We start from the raw sequence: 17,122 nt of genomic DNA, 5'->3' as shown, positions 1-17,122 counted from the left end.
GTCTGCTGTTTGAAAATCCCAGACTTCCAGTTTTATTATTGTTTTGGCCTTTTTTTCCCCCCAGTCGTATCAGAAGCAGGGCCTCAAAGTTCCACAGGACACGATGTTGGGTTGTCTCATTTTAATGATGTCTTCCTGGACTTAAATAAAGAATAGATCATAAATAAAAAAAGGGGAGTAAATGCTATGGCATCTTACACATTGAGATTCCTTATATACAGAGCAGCTTGAGTCTGAGCTCTGTTGTGTTTGATACCGCCGTCCACCCTCACCCACTTTCCTTTGACACTTCCTGTTTCCTGCAGGACTTCCTGTGGGTCGCCATGTTCTTTTGGCCTCGATTTTATTGACATCCTGGATCGGCACGGGGCAGCGCTGGCCCGATTCACTGAACTTTGAACCTGCTTAAACCTTCATACACAGTGTGCACGTGTGTGTAGGAAGGATGGATGCAGGTTGGGCAGCAAGCCTTTCATTGTCAGTCAAGACCTTGTACGCAAGGAGGCAGATATTTTTGGCATGTTTCAGAGTCACTGGGGCACATCAGAGTTCGAAATAAACTCAAGTTGCAGTTTGTCAAAGCAATCTCGTGTCAGAGCTTTTTCCGGAGCTTTTGACTGTGTCACAGAGTTTACTTTGCTTCATGGCCATGGAAACTGATCATCTCACATTTTATACCCAGTCCACTGGAAAATAAGCAGTGGGTGAAGTTTAGACACACTGAATACAACAAATCGCAACTATACAGATTTTGTTCTGAGGGCCAGACGTGAAAAATTCAGTATTTGGAGTGCACTTGCAGGATTTTGTTCGGCCTCAAGCTTGTAATAGAAGATTTTACATGCATTTTTTTGAGGAAATTCACAAGATGAGCTGGGAAAAGGTTCTGAATTCTCGTTGAGTTGGAATAAAATGAACCATATTGTGCTAATTAGTGAGCTTTGGAGGTGCCAGTAAGCAGATTTGGTTTCCTTAAGATGAATCCAGGCTTGTTGTTTGCACCTGTTTTCCAGGCTTTTGCTAAGCTAAGATAACTGTCTGCCAGCTGTAGCTTCATATTTACTGTACAAGTATGAGCGTGGCATCAATCGTCTCATCTATTCTACAGAAGCAATTATTTTGAATTTACAATAATTGCACAAAATGTAAAAAACAGAAAAAAAACTAAAAAGTAGTAAAATGTGTCAAAAAGTAAGTAAGAAAGAGTGAAACCTGGCACATTACAGGCAGAATTGTGCTTTCTCTCAGTTGCTGTTCATTTTTCTTTGATTTTCTTTGAGTAACTGAAATGACATTTATTTTTCATGTTGAATTGGAGCGATGAGCACAGGCAGGGATATTAAACAGGCTAACAGCCAGGTAAATGAGGATTTACAGCGGAAGAAAGACTTGATGGTTTTTTTTTTCTGGACACTGCCGAATTTGTTTGTGCATCAATGGTAAAGTCGTGCATGTTCGATGTTCATGTCAGCAATTTTGAGTTTGTCCAAGAGGGACTCTGGTCTAAAAACTCTGATGAAAAGCGTGTTTGCTGTTAGTCAGGAGTCTTCGTGAATTAATAACATCCCACGTTCATCTTCTGGGAACTGCAGCTCATTCATCTTTTGCTGACTGGAGTGGGTGTGTCCGCAGATCTGGGTCTCAGACTGTGTCTACGATTATGTCTGTGAGCGAGGATGAGTAGGTTTTTCTTGTTCGACAAAGTTGTAAGTGTTGGGGTTTGACCCTTGACCCTGCTGTTAATGTGGGTCAATGCTTATATTGTTTGTGTGTGTGTGTGTGTGTGTGTGTGTGTGTCAGGGATTGAGACTAATCTGAGAGACAGCCAGGGGAGAACGGCTCTGGAGATCCTGAGAGAACATCCTGCACCGAAATCCCAGCAGATCACTGCTCTTATCCAAGGTAAAACACACACACACACACACACACACACACACACACACACACACACACACACACACACACACACACACACACACACACACACACACACACACACACACACACACACGGACGTGTACTCACACACTTAAGATTTAGATGAATTTCACCCGAGAAAATGGGTCATTCCAGGAGCAATAAATAGAAAACTCATGTACGCTGAATGTAGTACAATGTAATGAAGATTGAAGATACAGTATTCACAGTTTCACAGATTTACAGGCTTTTTCATGTGTATATTAAAAGTGCACAGGTGCAGTAGCAGCTACAATGGGACTCGAGCACATATGTTATCTACTCAAAGAGACAGTAGCTGTGTTTACATGGACCCTAGTATTCCATTAATTATTAGAACAATAGCAGAACAATCAGCCTGATCATCAAATACTTTATGTATCCGCATCAATCAGAAGACACTGATCTAATCCGACCTGATCTGAAAGAATTTTCGGTCAGATCAGTGGGAAATAACAAATAATCCATGAGAACACTTACAATAATCTGATTGTTTCTGTCTGGCTGGAATAAATGTGTTCTTTCGGCAGATCATGTTGGGTTAATATAACATCATGTGATGACAGAAAAATGGCGGTAGAAAAACAAAATTGGTCTGTGGACGATACTGTTGTTTTGTAGGAGATCTTGAAAGTTTAAGAGGATCGTTGAATGGCTTTGGGGTCGAAAACAATAACAGATATAATCAAGTTGTTCACACCAGAAAGGCAAATATTTTTGCCAGAAGTTGAAATTGTATTGACAGACATCAGGCAATCTTCTCAATAAAGTTTGCAAAAACACCCTCCATTACTCTTCTTCTGTTATATATCCAGTTGATTAGATTTTGCACAGGTCAAAAGTGTTATATTCTGGAGCATGAAAACACGTCTTATCACATCACTTCATTTCGTGTCCATGTTTACAGTTAAGTTTGAGGAAATCTTGTTAAGCTAATGATCGGCTGTCATCGTGGGTTGTAGGTGACATTTAAGATTTCTGCTACTCAGCTACGATGAATCCTGCAGGCATGTTCGGGTTGGAAACGTGCACAGCCTCTCCACATTTTGAGATGTTTCTGGCATGTGGCTGTATGAGCATTGTTATGGTTGTTGAAAGCGGATGTGATCCAATTTAAAAACCTTGTTTTCAAGGAAGTTTATCCTCTGCTTGAGAAACAATGGCAGCTCCTGTATGTGTTCAGTTGCCCTAGATATTCCCCACAATACACCATTCCTCCCAGTTCACTGACTTGATCTTACTGGCTGAGTAAGATCATGAATAATAAATTACCTTTACCTTTACAAACAAAAGTATGTAGATAGAATCAAATTATTACTGTGCATCATTTTCACATTGAATTTCACCACCTTGCTGGTAAATGTTTGCACTTTTGTGAATTTTAAAACCACAACCCATGATTTTTTTTACATCCCATGCAAAATATGCAAGGTCTATTCAACTTAAGCCTGAGTAGGTTTCAGTACACGGGCGATGGTCTTATTTCTGGCAGCAGACGACGGCTGTGTGAAGTTGCAAACAGACCCAATTTTTCTCCAGAAAGCAGGAAAAACAAAGATGAGAAGGAGCGTTCAGAAGTGCATAAATGCTCAAGAATGCTTTTGTGAAGTAGCGTGTTCATAAGAGCTGCCAAAATCATCATCTTTGATAATGCCACAGAACCCGAGGGAGGAAAAAATCGAGGGCTGCAGCTAACAATTATTTCAGATAATCTACAAATGACTTTCTCTGTTACTGGATTAATCCTTTTTGTCTGCGATGGTGCAGACATGGCCCAAGGTAAAGTCGTCGTCTTCTCCCTCATTTTATCGGAGCATCCATCCGAAAGCCAAGATTAATCAGTTTAGACATCAAATCCTCACAATTCAGAGGCTGAAATTAGAGGATGTGTCTTCAAAAACAACTGCAATCATTAATTAATCTCTAAACACAATCGTTGCTGATTCATTTTCTGTCAGCTTTACTAAAAGTTTTCAGCTCTACTACAGAATGAATTCTCACATTTTCAATGTGATTTAACAAACTGGATTTGACCCCGTAAATCAAAAACAGAGCTTTTCTGTGGCAGACACAACAGGTCAGTCTATTTCTGCAGAAGTGACATAAATATACAGAGTTTCAATGTTTTCGCTTTTCATTCTCCAGTCGTCCACATCCTCGTCTTCCACCTGCCATTTAAAATACCTGTTTGCGCTCTCGTGTTTACTGCAGTGTGTGTTTTGCGTGTGACCAGTGATCGTTAGTGTGTGTTTGCTCCACAATCCCAGGAGACCCAAAGATTCTCCAGATTACACCTTTTAAAGACAGCGATGTCCTGAGGTGATTATGAGTCTCAGTGCGAACACTGTAATCTGTGGCTTGGAGGCCTTCACTATCTGTCCTGGTGTAAGCCGTGGGTGTGTTTGTGGCACGTAGTTACAGATGATTTAAGGAGACGGATGAAGGCAGACACAAATGGAGGGATAGAAGGATCAGGAGAATATGTCAGAGCCTAAATTAACGGAGAGCTGATCTTAACTAGGAGGTGGAGATGGAAAGGGAAACAGACAGAATCCCAGGAATGTCACAAATTGGCCACGGTGAGAAAATAACAGATCTAAATCTGACATTCAAATGGGGGGAAAAAACACAGTGATGCAGAGAGCGATGTAGTTGTAATTGAAAATTTCACGTTTGTGTGACGAGCCCCTTTTATTTCCCCTGAATAGCTTTAAAGCTGCACTTATCAATATTTTTGATTGACAATGGATAAATTAGCATTATGTAATGTCAAAGTAATGTAGAGAAGAACTCACTGAGAATAATCTGATTCTGATCTCTGTGTGGCGTCTTTTAGCTTATAGACCGTATTGACATGGCGGCCATTTTCCTCATGGTGGGAAGCATTAATGCAGGGATAACGTTACACTTCTGTGTTCTAGGTTTCAAGTCATATAAATAGATGTCTTGCCTAATGTTTTGCTCACATTTCCCCAGAATTCAGCTTGAAATGTCTTGTATTTCTTGAAACTTTGGGTGCACCATGAAAATTTGAAGTTGAATGAAGATGGAAAAAAAAAGAAAAAGAATGAGCTTGTGCTGTCTGACCACTCGTGGCTCAGAGGTGTTAAATAGTTTAAATTGGTTTTTCATGTGAACTCTTCCCAGTCTCCCCCCCACGCTCTAATCCTGAGCAGTGCAAAGAAACTCCTGTGTGCCTTTTTGTGAATTAGTAAATATTCATCGAAACACAAAGGGGACATCCAGAATCAGAGATGGCATCCTGAGTGGACCACTTGCTGCTTTTTAAATGTCACACATCCTTGTGATAGGAGCTAATAAAGGTCAGGAGTGGAGATCATCAAAATCTCAGTATGCCAGCGCTGAAAAACGGAGATGTGGACTTCAGCGTAAATAGGAGACTAAATGTGTTTGTGTGTGAGAGAGAGAGAGAGAGAGAGAGAGAGAGAGAGAGAGAGAGAGAAAGAGGACACAGCTGTGACTGAGTAAAAAGATCAGCTGCATGCCATTTCCTGTTGGAGAGGGGCTGGGAGAGGACACACAGACACACTCAAAGAGCAAAAGACCTGTCATTTACTCAATTGTAGCAGCTGAGGGGGATTCTGGTTGCCACAGGCACCTAATTATAACTGGATTCTCTGTTGATTTGCAGCGCGTGACTCATCCCACTGTTCGAATTCATTAACCGTTTTCTTTCTTATTGCCCGGCAGCAGCCCGTGTACCGCGACGCAGTGCAGGAGTTTAGCTGTAAGACTTGGACACCAGGTTGTACGTCTCTTTCTGTTTTCTGACTCTGATGTATACAGAAACGGTTGCGTGTCCTAAATGGTGAGCTGAATGCCAAGAGTCATAGTGGTAGAAACACACGTACACACAGACACTCTCCTGACATTAATGGGGTTCCTCATTAGGACGCTGCAGGGAATCTGCCACATAATTTCCCCATATAAGTGTGTTTTCAGTTGCTAATGCCTTGTAGTTATTTTCTGCACACCTGAACCTGCCCTTTCTCCTCCTCTTCTGCCCTCTTCTTCTTTTCCCACATAATTCTTATTTGCCTCTATGAACAGCAGAGTGCTCTATTAGCAGAAGCTGCGATGTGAATTTGTGGTCCGGGGGAAAAGTGCGAATTGAATGCAGCACAAGCTGTTTACCATGCTGATGGCGGTGCTATTATATCGATCCAGTAAAATGCCTCTGAAATGCTTTTCCTCCCCCTGTTCCTCCCTCCCTCCCTTCCTTCCCCGCCCTCCCATCACCACCACATTCTCCTCTTGGCCTATGTCTTTTTCCCCTTTCTGTCTCACCCTTCATCTTCTTGCTCCTTGTCTCCGTAGAATTTATGATGGACGAGATGGAGAGGAGGAGTATCGTGGAGGAGCCTGTCCGCAAGTGTCCCATCCCTGCACCTCGAACCTCAGTTCCCTCCCCCTCTGCCTCCCCCTCCCTCAGACATAAGAGTGAGTAAACACAGGCAAACACAATGACATGCAAAAAAATGGGTTTAAACTAAGATCCCGTGTGCTCAAAAAGACAAAACAATGTGTTTAATCCAACAAAGAAAAAGTGGTTGATGATAAATCTTTGTTCTGAGACAGAGACAGGAACCGGCAGTGGATGGAAAAATCATACTTTTGCATGAGGTTCAGACCGTGTTTTATGCCATTACATCCGAGAACAAGAAAGAAATACACAGTGAGGGTTAGTGTAACATAACACAACATAAATCCAGCCATGGAGAGCAGCTCCTTCAGTGGAGAGCAGCAGTCACTACCTCTCTGAACAGACACACATTTCCCCTGTCCAGCGCTGCCCCCTGCGTTATGAATATGACATTGCACCAAGCTGAGCTCCCGCTGATCCACTCTGCTCGCTCATTGACTGTCAGCAGATACCATAATTACCTCTGAGACTCTTGTAAGGGCGGCGAGAGAAAGTGATTAGCACAGTTTGCTCCTCACATTGTGCCTGAAAGCGACTTTGAACGCATCAGCAGTGCAGGAGGGAGGCAGTGAAAGTGTTTTGAAGCCATTAGTTCAGTTGTTCTTTCAGCAGCAGTTGCAGGGACTGGCTTCATATTGATGCTGTAAGAAACTCTGGATATATTTCTTACTCCACCGCCTCCGTTCCTCCTCTCCCCAGACGATGCAGTGACAAGCGAGCTGTCCAAGCTGCTCCATGAGATCAAAAAGTGCCGAGACAGGGACTACTCCTTCGAGGAGCTCTGCCACACCATCTCCTCCCACTCCATGGACAGCTTTGGCAGCGGGCGGCTCTCTGACGAGGAGCGCCCGGATCGACCCAACGGCACCCTGACCAGAGTCACCAAGGTACTGTACAGCCCTCGGTTGTGACACAGCAAGGTGCTTTGCAATTTGCCTTCCATTGATCCATTCACACACACACACAGTAGTGGTGGAGCTGCCATGGATCCTCTAATGATTGGAGACATTCACCATTTTCTTTTCATTTCTTTCAGTGTGGAAGTGTTTCCGAACCAACCGATAAACACATTTTTACTAATTTATCCATTTTATGAAAATTCAGGCTCATCATCTTTTGGTTTTGGTTGTTTTTTGAAATATTAACAGAATGAGCAGGATTAACGTATAGCTTTGCTCTGTGAGGCAGAAATTGTGCACAGTGCTGCTAAGCTCCATGATTTATTACCAAAGGGTTAATGAAACTAAAAGTTAGCAACTGTCTGATGAAATGTTCAGCAGTTTATTTGCATTTTAGCCAGATGTACCTTTCAACTCTCTCAAGAGTTGGTGCAGGTTCACGATCTCAGCTATAATTTATCAAGCAAAAAATGTCTCAAATGAAATGATTCGGTGGTTTCCTCTTTGTAACGTCATCATACCATAAATAATCATGACAGAGATGATGCAAACATTCAGATATATTACACTTGTACTTGTAGTGCAGATGCGAAATTATAACAAAGTATTTCTCTGCAAGACATTTACAGAAACACATTAATCATCTGGTATGTTGTCAGTGCCTTGGACATGCCGAGCTGCTGCGTTCTGTCCTTCCTCTGTAGACATATGCTTGTACTTTGTCTGTTCCGACAACAGAGGGCAGTGTCAGACAGACTGATGCGTCTGAGCTGGCTTGTCTATTTGTGTATTCACTCATTGTTGGTGAAACACAACAGCTTCTGTTTGAGCACAAATACAAATTCTGATTCTAAACAAATTCAGGCAGACAACAAACAGCCGTTCACAGCCTGCAGACATTTCTTCCCCCCCCGACCCTCCTCCTTCTTATTTGTTGCTGACCTGTTGTCAGTCGTCTCTACTTGTTTTCTCTCTCTCCATAACACACACACGGAGGAAACTGATTAGACCACATTGGATTGGGCTCCAGTTTTGTTGGCGAAATGGCTTTTATCAGCACTCGCTGACCGGAGCATCGCAACTGCAGTTTATTTCTAACAGCCAGCGCAGCGTGACGAAGAGGCGCTGAGCTTTTTCAATTCCACCTTCCAGGAAGTCAGCACACCGCAGGACACAGAGGTCATCTATCACCCTGACCCCCCACCCGAGCCTTCAAACCACACACACACACACACACACACACACACACACACACACACACACACACACACACAGAAGCGTCTGAAGGAACTCGATTGTCTGCACCTGTGCTTCTCGCCTGCCTGTTACGGCACGTCTGTTTCCATTTCTCCTCCTCTTTCTCTCCTCCTCGCTCACACCTCAGCGAAGGGATATTGTGACACTGATCAATAGCGCATCATCTTTTTCCACGTCTGTAATACGCTACTGATGAAAGGCAAGATGAGGCTTGTTTACTTACAGTGAAGCAGGCTACCGTACACACACGTGCGTGCACATTTAACGTACACACACGCGTGCACACACCTCCTCTCTCTTAGGTTGTAATTATCTCAATCCATCTTGTGTCCCCCCGCTCTCTCTCTCTCTATAAGTACCAATTTGTATTCCATTACTGACATCCGTGGTGTGTTTATGTGCCCGAGGCTACTGTCTGTACATGTGGCCGGAGCCATTAGTATGTGATTCCATGTGCCTATGACACATGAATAAAACATGCAGAAACCTACAACATTACACCCACACATACACACACACACACGCTTCTTTTCATTACCTCGGTACCGATTGTGTGTGAACTGAGCAATGGAAATGCGTGTTTGTGTGTGTGTGTGTGTGTGTGTGTGTGTGTGTGTGTGTGTGTGTGTGTGTGTGTCCTACGTTCAGATTAACTTTGTGTGTGTGTGTGTTCACTGGTCTTGAACCAATATGTGTCTCTGGAAGACAATTATGCTGTTTCACTGACAGTGGTAATATTTATTCAGTATCTTTGGATTTACACAGAAGAAACAGAAAGGCCACTGTGACAGATTAGTGTCAATATTTAGCCATTTAAATTGATTAATCAAACAATAATGTAGTTTGAAAAGAGATTTTGAATATTTTAATCACAATGTCCCTGAACCCAAGGTGGCATCTTCAAGCTCCTTATTTTTGTCTTATAAACCATCAAAGTCTATTTATGGTATTATAACCTTTTTTTTTTTTTTACCTAATATGCCACTGGGCAGCTTTCATGGGAATACAAAGGGCTCCAACTCTAACGCTGTAACCAGGTTTCTATTATTACATCCACGGTGTAGCCTCGTAGCGTACTAACACTTGCTAATCAAAAAATGTGAAATCAAATTACGGTGCTAGATGAAAGATTTCACAGCAGTCCAGCCCCCTGGAGGAAACATGCAGGTGCTGATTGCCATTTCATTGTCGGTTCATCCTCTGCTGACCACGAATATCTGCACAGAATTTCATTTCAATCCATCCGATGAGACATTTCAACTGCCATTGCCAAACAATTGATTACAGCAACAGACACAGTCAAAGTCTCACCCTTAATGCTTCTGCTGTTATGTTTAATCAGCTCCTCGTGTGCATCCGGAAACTGAGCTGCGTCTTCACAAGAGATCCAGGTTTACAGTAAACTGCGGTCAACAGCCTCTTCTGGCAGCAGGAAGATATTTTGAAAATGCAGAGCTGTTGGTTCTTTTCAGAGGTTTAATCTGGTTTTAGCGCTCCTCCTTCAAGCGAGTCACTTCCTAACGAGCCTTTCAAGAGCACACACAGGATGAAACTCCTCATGTAGTTAAGTGGACGATATTCCCCAAATCGTTATCTGTCCCTTTAAGGCTTTCCCATAGACATACTAATGTATTATTGATCAGTAATGCAGCCCTCAGTAATGAATAATTAATGGTGTCCTTTATATTGAACCGTAGCTGATGTCTGATTTTTACTGTAATGAAAGGATATACAGGATATATGGTATCCGCCTATTGTTCATGCATGCCTTGCAGCATGTGGTTTTTATTTTTTTTTCTGTTTTCGCATGAATCAATATTCCAGGGTTGTAGAGGGCTCTTTGCAATCTGGAGCGATAGGTGACCTTTTGGTTTCTGACTCATTTTCTGCCTCCGTCTCCAGTCTCTCTGCTGCTTTGGCTCTTCCCTTCTTCCCCTCTCTTTCTTTGGATCGTCTCTCTGGGAAATTTCTCACAATTGATGACTTCCTCTCGTCTTTAACATGTCGTCCAAGTTCCCCTCTTTACCTTGTTTTCCTAAAGATGCCTCCTCTTCCGTCTTCATCAGCTCTCCCCGCTTCTTCCCTCTCCGACTCCCACCTTTGAAAATCTACATATCACACGCGGCGGTGATCTCTGATCTGTGTCTGTGTAATCTGCTTTGACCTGCGTCCTCTGCCGCATCATATGGTTCGCGGAGATTCGCAGGTGGGCTGCGTCTGCCCTCTGAGACCTCGAGCCACAGGGCGCATTCGCACACCTGCCTCCTGGGAGCCAAAGCGCCCCAGGAAAGGACACTGTGTGCTTGTGTGTGTGTGTTAACATTGTCATGCTGTTACTGCACCTTTCTGGTTAAATCGCTGTTGCACCCAGAGCCACAATGAAAAATGATATTCTACTGCAAATGGTGTTACTTGTTTCAAGACTTGTTTCAGGTTTTTTGTTGCAGAAATTCAACACAATTTAAGGTGAAATCCTTGAAACGGTTGTCCTTGAGTTGCACTGGGGACATTTTGCTTTTAGTAAAAATAATACCCCAAACTTCAAAATGAAATCTGGTGACTAAAAGATGTATTATTTTGCTTGTTCTTCATCTTTTCAGACAATTTTATCATGGTTTTGCGAATGTGCTGCATCTGCTTCTTGATTATTTTTTTTTAGGCACTTCGCTGAAGCCAAAGCAAAATGCCAGAATACATTTTGCAAATGTATGTTTCTGAAAACTACGAATACGTTGAAGCTTTACATTTTCATCCTTTATGTTCTATTGGTTACAGACGCTGGCAATGAGGAAATGCTATAGTTTTATTGACTTTTATCATTTGTGTCTGTGCTCACAGCGGCCGACCCCGCCTCTCCCTCCGGCCCTGGAGGAGGACGAGAGTTGCGGCCCCACTGGATTCTGGGAGGCCCTGACACCGTGCAATGGCTGCCGCAACCTGGGCTTCTCCGGCCTGTCACAGGTACACACACACACACACACACTCGCACACACACACACAAACACACACACACAGCTCGATTTATCCTACTCAAACTCGATGATTCTCGCTCATATTGCAGCAAACACTTTTCACTGTTCATTAGCATTATCTTTCACATCGTGTGCACAATGGATCTTGTCTAACCCTCTCATTGTGTCATTTATAATGAACGTATAAGTTTGTCGCACGATGTGGAATGATGCAGCACGCATAAAGACACAGGCGGTGAAATTACAGGCCAGTTATATCGCCATTGTTCTGAGCGAATACTTTACTGGTTACCTTGGGAACGCAGCGAATGAGCCGTCAGAGAGAGAGAGAAGGGCTCTCCTGGCAGCTCTGCTCAGTTTCCTTCTCTTATGTCGATCTTTCATCTCTACCTTCTTTCTCCTTATCGGAATTCCCCCCCCCCCCCAAAAAAAAGTTGTCTCCTTATCTCTGCAGTTTTAGGGCTTTTACCTTTTGTGAGAAGGACTTGGTTTATGAACTTTGAAAGGGATGATAGTCCGCTGAATTATCTGATACAATGAGATCACATTAAAGGATAATCATCCCTGTGGGGGGAATGTGAATTTTGCAGCAGCGAAGGAGAACGCAGTAGAATACAAATGCAACCGCGCATTTATTAGAGGACCAATGTCAGAAAACAGTTTTATTCACGCATTAAATGGAGAGCTGGTATCTGATATGTCACATATGCTCCATGTTTTGTTTACTACTGAATGATAACAATCCAGAAATCTCACAGTAAAGTGGTAAAATATAAATACAAATCTGACTGTGAGATGTTATGGATTAAAAAAATGCAAAAATGGCATTGACAGAGAAAGATTTAGAAGCGAAACGCTCCAACACATTTATGAGCTTAAGGGCCCACAGTAGTAAGATGCACTTGACAGGATTTGCACTTAAAATCCTCCCCTTAAGTACATATTTTACATGGCGAATGCGTATACATCATGTGCAGTACACTACCTCCTTCTTTCTCCATTTGAATCACATATTTGTTGCTGTAGTCATCCAGCTGTTTTTATTGTGAGTTTTTAAAATGTCTGAAGTGGTGAAGTGTTATAATCCTGCAAAGCTCTTTATTCTGCTTTTTAAAAGTGCAGTTAGACACAAAAAGATAGACACAGAAACGTAAATGTGCACTGCACATAAATAAAAAAAAAGACTGTACTACAAAAGCAGTAAGTATAATGCAAATGACTAAATATGAAATGGAGCATTAAAAAACATTACAAAGTATATATTTTTCAACCAAAAGTCAAGAAAAGCAAGCCTAATCCAAATTCTCCTCCACTTCCTTGTATCCCTGCTCCACCTTCCTCTGTTCCGGCCTTCCGCCCCCCCGGAGCCCTTCACACTGCCTTTATAAATGCGGTTAAGTGTGTGCAGATGAGATTTTTTAGCGGCGAGATGTGTGCTGGCTCAAACAGCAGGGCATCTGACATTTACAACACAACAGACCCTCTGTCTTGTACACTGGCAGTATGCCTGACTGACTGGCACGCCGCCTGGAGAGGTTTGCACCTGGAATCAGAGTGTGTGTGTGTGTGTGTGTGTGTACTAACATGTTTGTGCAAATAAAGAAGCCCTGCATGTTAGTATAAGTGTGAGCGTGAGGGTGTATAGAGCATATTTGGTGGCATCAGCTCTGGTGTGTGTGTGTGTGTGTGCGTGAATGTGTCTGAATTTGGCTTCATTTTGAAAGTGCGTGTGTGGGTTTTGCAGAGGAGAATAGAAGGAAGAAGGAATCGAGTGGGTGAGGAAAGCGAAATTGAGTTGCATAATCCAGTTAGCCCTGCGCTAATTTGCCCCGCGTTATAAACAGAGTCACTGTGCAGGATGAGCGGACGCAGCGCTGCAGTCTCTCCCATCGCTCCCCAGCTCAGCATCCCACATGAGATCTGTCAGCCTCATTCTCTTTTAGCTTGTTTTGCTATCATCTCTCTCTCTCTCTCTCTCTGCCTCATTTATCTTTCACTTTATATCTCAGCAGAAGTGTGTTAACCTTTGTGCCGGTCGTCTGAGCGCCCAGCTTGCTTGTTGTCTGGCTGTCAGTCAGAACTGTCAGTCAAAGACTCATCGAACCATACTGACAATATAGGTGCACTGAAAAACTTCAGCTAACTCGACATCAGATTCATAAAACAGCAGGTTGGAATGAGTTTTAGATCTATTTTATTTTAATTCATGGAAAGCCAAGTTATTGGTTTTTCTCTTTTGTATTATTAATATGTAAAGAAGATAATTAAAGGCCACGGAACTGTATTTTTATTTACTTAACCTCAGATCAAATCAATATATTCATTTTCAGCAGTTTTAAAAGCTCTCAGGCACTTTGAAATGCCTTTGTTTGAGTTTAAATTAAGTTATTTTTGATCTGATATTTGATCTGATGCAACCTTGAAACACATTTCAATATAGATGCACCAAAAAAAACCCTCTTCCAAAATATTTTCAACACAGACTTACCAACCGAGCCATCATGATGGTAGATTTATTGCACAAACATTGTGTTAGCCTGTTTTAGTTGAAGCTGAGCAACAGCTTGTGCGTGTGTTGTGTGTGTGTTGTGTGTGTGTGTGTGTGTTTACAAAGCACATGTGTCAGAGACTGAGCATTGTATTGAATCACCCCGAAAAAGCATAAAGAGTGCAGTCTGTTCCAAGCTAATCAGTTTAGTCATTACAGTCTGTCACATGTTCATGTGTACGTGCCCCACACGAGGAAACTTCCCCTCGCTGTGAATCTTCTTTGCCAGCCGCAGGTTTTCTCCCCACCGCTGCCACGTGAACGCCGTCTGACGCCAGCACGTGTGCAGAGGAGGTTTCCTCTGTCGTGTTGACTCCGGCAAAGACGTCTAGACTTCACTTGCGTGAACCTTGAAAGCAAAACGGGAGAGAATGAAAAGGGAGCAAGATAATGAACAAATGTCAGACAAAGATTCAGATAGAGAGAGAGAGAGAGAGAGAGAGAGAGAGAGAGAGAGGCCGGACAGGTTGCCAGGCAACCCCGAAATTCATGAGACGTCAGGCGTGGGATGTCCACCATTGACAAATCTCAGTCGCCTTCAGCACAGGTGCGTCAGAGTGCTGCGCAGACACACACAGCAGCGATCTCCAGCTGTGTCTTCGTGCTCCGCACCGTTTTCCTTCTGTCCTCCTGATTCTCTCTCTCCACACTCTGTCAGACGCCCACGTTTTAGATTTCTCTTTCCCCCAAGTCTTCTTCCCCTCTGTGGTGGGTGCCTGCTGACCTTTAATGCTCTCAGTCGCGGTAGTTATAAAGAGTTGAGGAGGTGGACGGAGGGCAGGTCTGTGCTACACTGGCAGAGGTTAGGTTGAATAAGCCATGAGGGCTCTTGACGAAGTTTAAGAACATCAAAGGAAGGTGTTTCTGGGCAGGCAGGGATATATATATATATATATATATAGAGAGAGAGATAAGCCTGTAAATGAAGTACTTCATGTGCTCTGTTGGAGGGCAAGGTTATTAGTTTTACTTATTTAACAGTTTTGGGGCTTAAGTTTGCAAACCTGAATCTTCACCGCACAAACACGATGAGTACTGATCTTCTCATCTCGCTCTCTGCATGACAGTTGACGAGAGTGTTTCATGAAATATTAAACAATTCCTGTGACAAATGACTAAACAGTTGGAGCTGAACTACCTGAGAAGCAGCTGCTTCTTTAGATATCAGGGTCCAAGACTGAAATCACTCCACATATAAAGGATTCTATTCAGATTTCTGACACTTATTCACCACGGCCGCAAAAGACCGCAACAAAGGAGACGACTGAATGTGATTTCATTTGAACTTATATTAATATTGATCTCTCACTGTCTGATGTCCAAACCAAAATGCCTGTTTTCAAAAGGAAATGCATCGCTCTCGAAAAATCAATAATACTATTTTATGGTCGCCCTTCATTTCATAGTGTTGTGGCATTTTATCTTATTAGTGCAAAATGCGAGTAATGGATGGTCTTAAGAAATACAAACATCTTTATTTGAAATTAAACTAAATGGAAGGAAGAAATCAAAGCCCAGATGGAGAGTGAAAACCCGTACTTGACTGAACCAACGCTCAGCTACAGGAGCACAAATACAGCTTGAAACATAACTTTCATTTGGACAAAGAAATGTCAGTTTCTTTAAAGATAATTTGACATTCCTCCTATAGCAGTTAAGAAACATAAAGTTCAAGTCTTACACATCATAATCAACAGTTTGTGAAATGACATGGAAAGAAAGTTGATAAAAACATTTTTATTTAAAGTTTATGTTGTGAAAACCTCTGTAAGTATACAAGATATCTGTCATTGAAAAAACATAATGTGACTGCATTATATTTGTGAATGTATCTACAGAATCAGTACTACTAGTTGATTGTTGATTGTCACAGATTTATTTTGGGTAATAAAGTTAATTTCAGCATTAATCTTACACAGTATTATGTGATAAAACATTCCAGTAAAAAAGAAAAAAAAACAAATGTTATGTATTAATATTATAAGTTAGTCACAGCTACAGATTGTTCCTGTTTACATCAGACATGCAAATTTACTGTCCATTTTTGTAATTTCATGAATATTTTGTGTATAACAAAAATACAGAGAAAATCTGCAAAATATACAGAAAGAATCCTTTAAATCACTGCTGTGTAGTGATTTGAATATGTCACTTTAGGAAAATTATAGTGCTTGTGCGCATTTGTCACATTATTTTAATGTCTTATCAAGTTGCGATCTTAGTTTAGACTTCTGACCTTTGACAGAACTCCACGATGAAGGACTGTGTGTGTGTGGTGAGGTGCATATTTGTTGGAGTTAAAAATGTGCACACATATTAATTGACATTCATTCTTTCTCTTCCTTTATCTTGCTCTCATTTTCCTTCCCATTCCTCATTTTCTCTTCCTCGCGCTCTGTGTCTCGAGGGGACGTGATGCAGCTCTGTGCTTACAGTTAGTCCTTGTTAATGGCTTAATGCCCCGCGGACTCTGCAGCTCCTCCTGTCAACCTAACCTTCGATGCACACGTACCTATAGCTGCTGTCAAATACTGCTCTCCTGAAATAGACTGGCACACTTATACAGTATGCTGCCCTTGAGGAGTTGGAGATGTTCCTGCTGTGTGTGTGTGTGTGCATGTGAATAGTCTGACTTCCCGCTGGAGTTCAGATAACTCGTTGTCTTTGAGGTAAACAGGAAAAGGGAGAAAATACTTGAGAAAAAGGAGCAGGAACTCCACTGAAGAAAGGATGCCAACAGAGGAAAGTGCATCCCGCTGTATGGGAGGCATCAGACTGTTGTGGAATTATTCATAATCAGGCTAACATCCCGCGGATTAACATGCTAAACACACACACTCACACACACAGGTGACAGGGAGAGATAACGTTAACATTTGCTTTGTGTGTTTATGTATGAATGCACGAAAGACGACATATGGGCATCTCTGTCCCTCATATTTAATTGGAGCAAACAAGATGAGTGATTTAAATGTGGAGTTCATATTTTATCTGAAACACAGCATTGCAGCTCCAGATGACTTGTAAATATTCAGAAATAATGATG

General features: G+C 42.2%; 1 protein-coding gene across 8 annotated transcripts in view; it reads left to right on the top strand.

The window, feature by feature from the left end:
* Window positions 1-17,122, top strand: part of anks1b (ankyrin repeat and sterile alpha motif domain containing 1B) — a 228,106-nt gene that overhangs the window by 89,304 nt on the left and 121,680 nt on the right. For 7 of the 8 annotated variants that reach the window (XM_037122295.1, XM_037122294.1, XM_037122297.1 and 4 more), the window contains 4 exons: window positions 1,801-1,902; window positions 6,295-6,417; window positions 7,100-7,287; window positions 11,395-11,517. In XM_037122295.1, the coding sequence (XP_036978190.1) occupies window positions 1,801-1,902; window positions 6,295-6,417; window positions 7,100-7,287; window positions 11,395-11,517 (536 nt within the window). Of the gene's footprint in view, window positions 1-1,800; window positions 1,903-5,504; window positions 5,705-6,294; window positions 6,418-7,099; window positions 7,288-11,394; window positions 11,518-17,122 lie in introns of those variants that run through there. The other variant, XM_037122300.1, reaches the window with a different exon arrangement.

The sequence above is a fragment of the Acanthopagrus latus genome, chromosome 14 (assembly GCF_904848185.1).
Source record: "Acanthopagrus latus isolate v.2019 chromosome 14, fAcaLat1.1, whole genome shotgun sequence".
NCBI lineage: Eukaryota > Metazoa > Chordata > Actinopteri > Spariformes > Sparidae > Acanthopagrus > Acanthopagrus latus.
The sequence above is the reverse complement of the archived record's forward strand: the minus strand, read 5'-3'. Positions and strand labels throughout refer to the sequence as shown.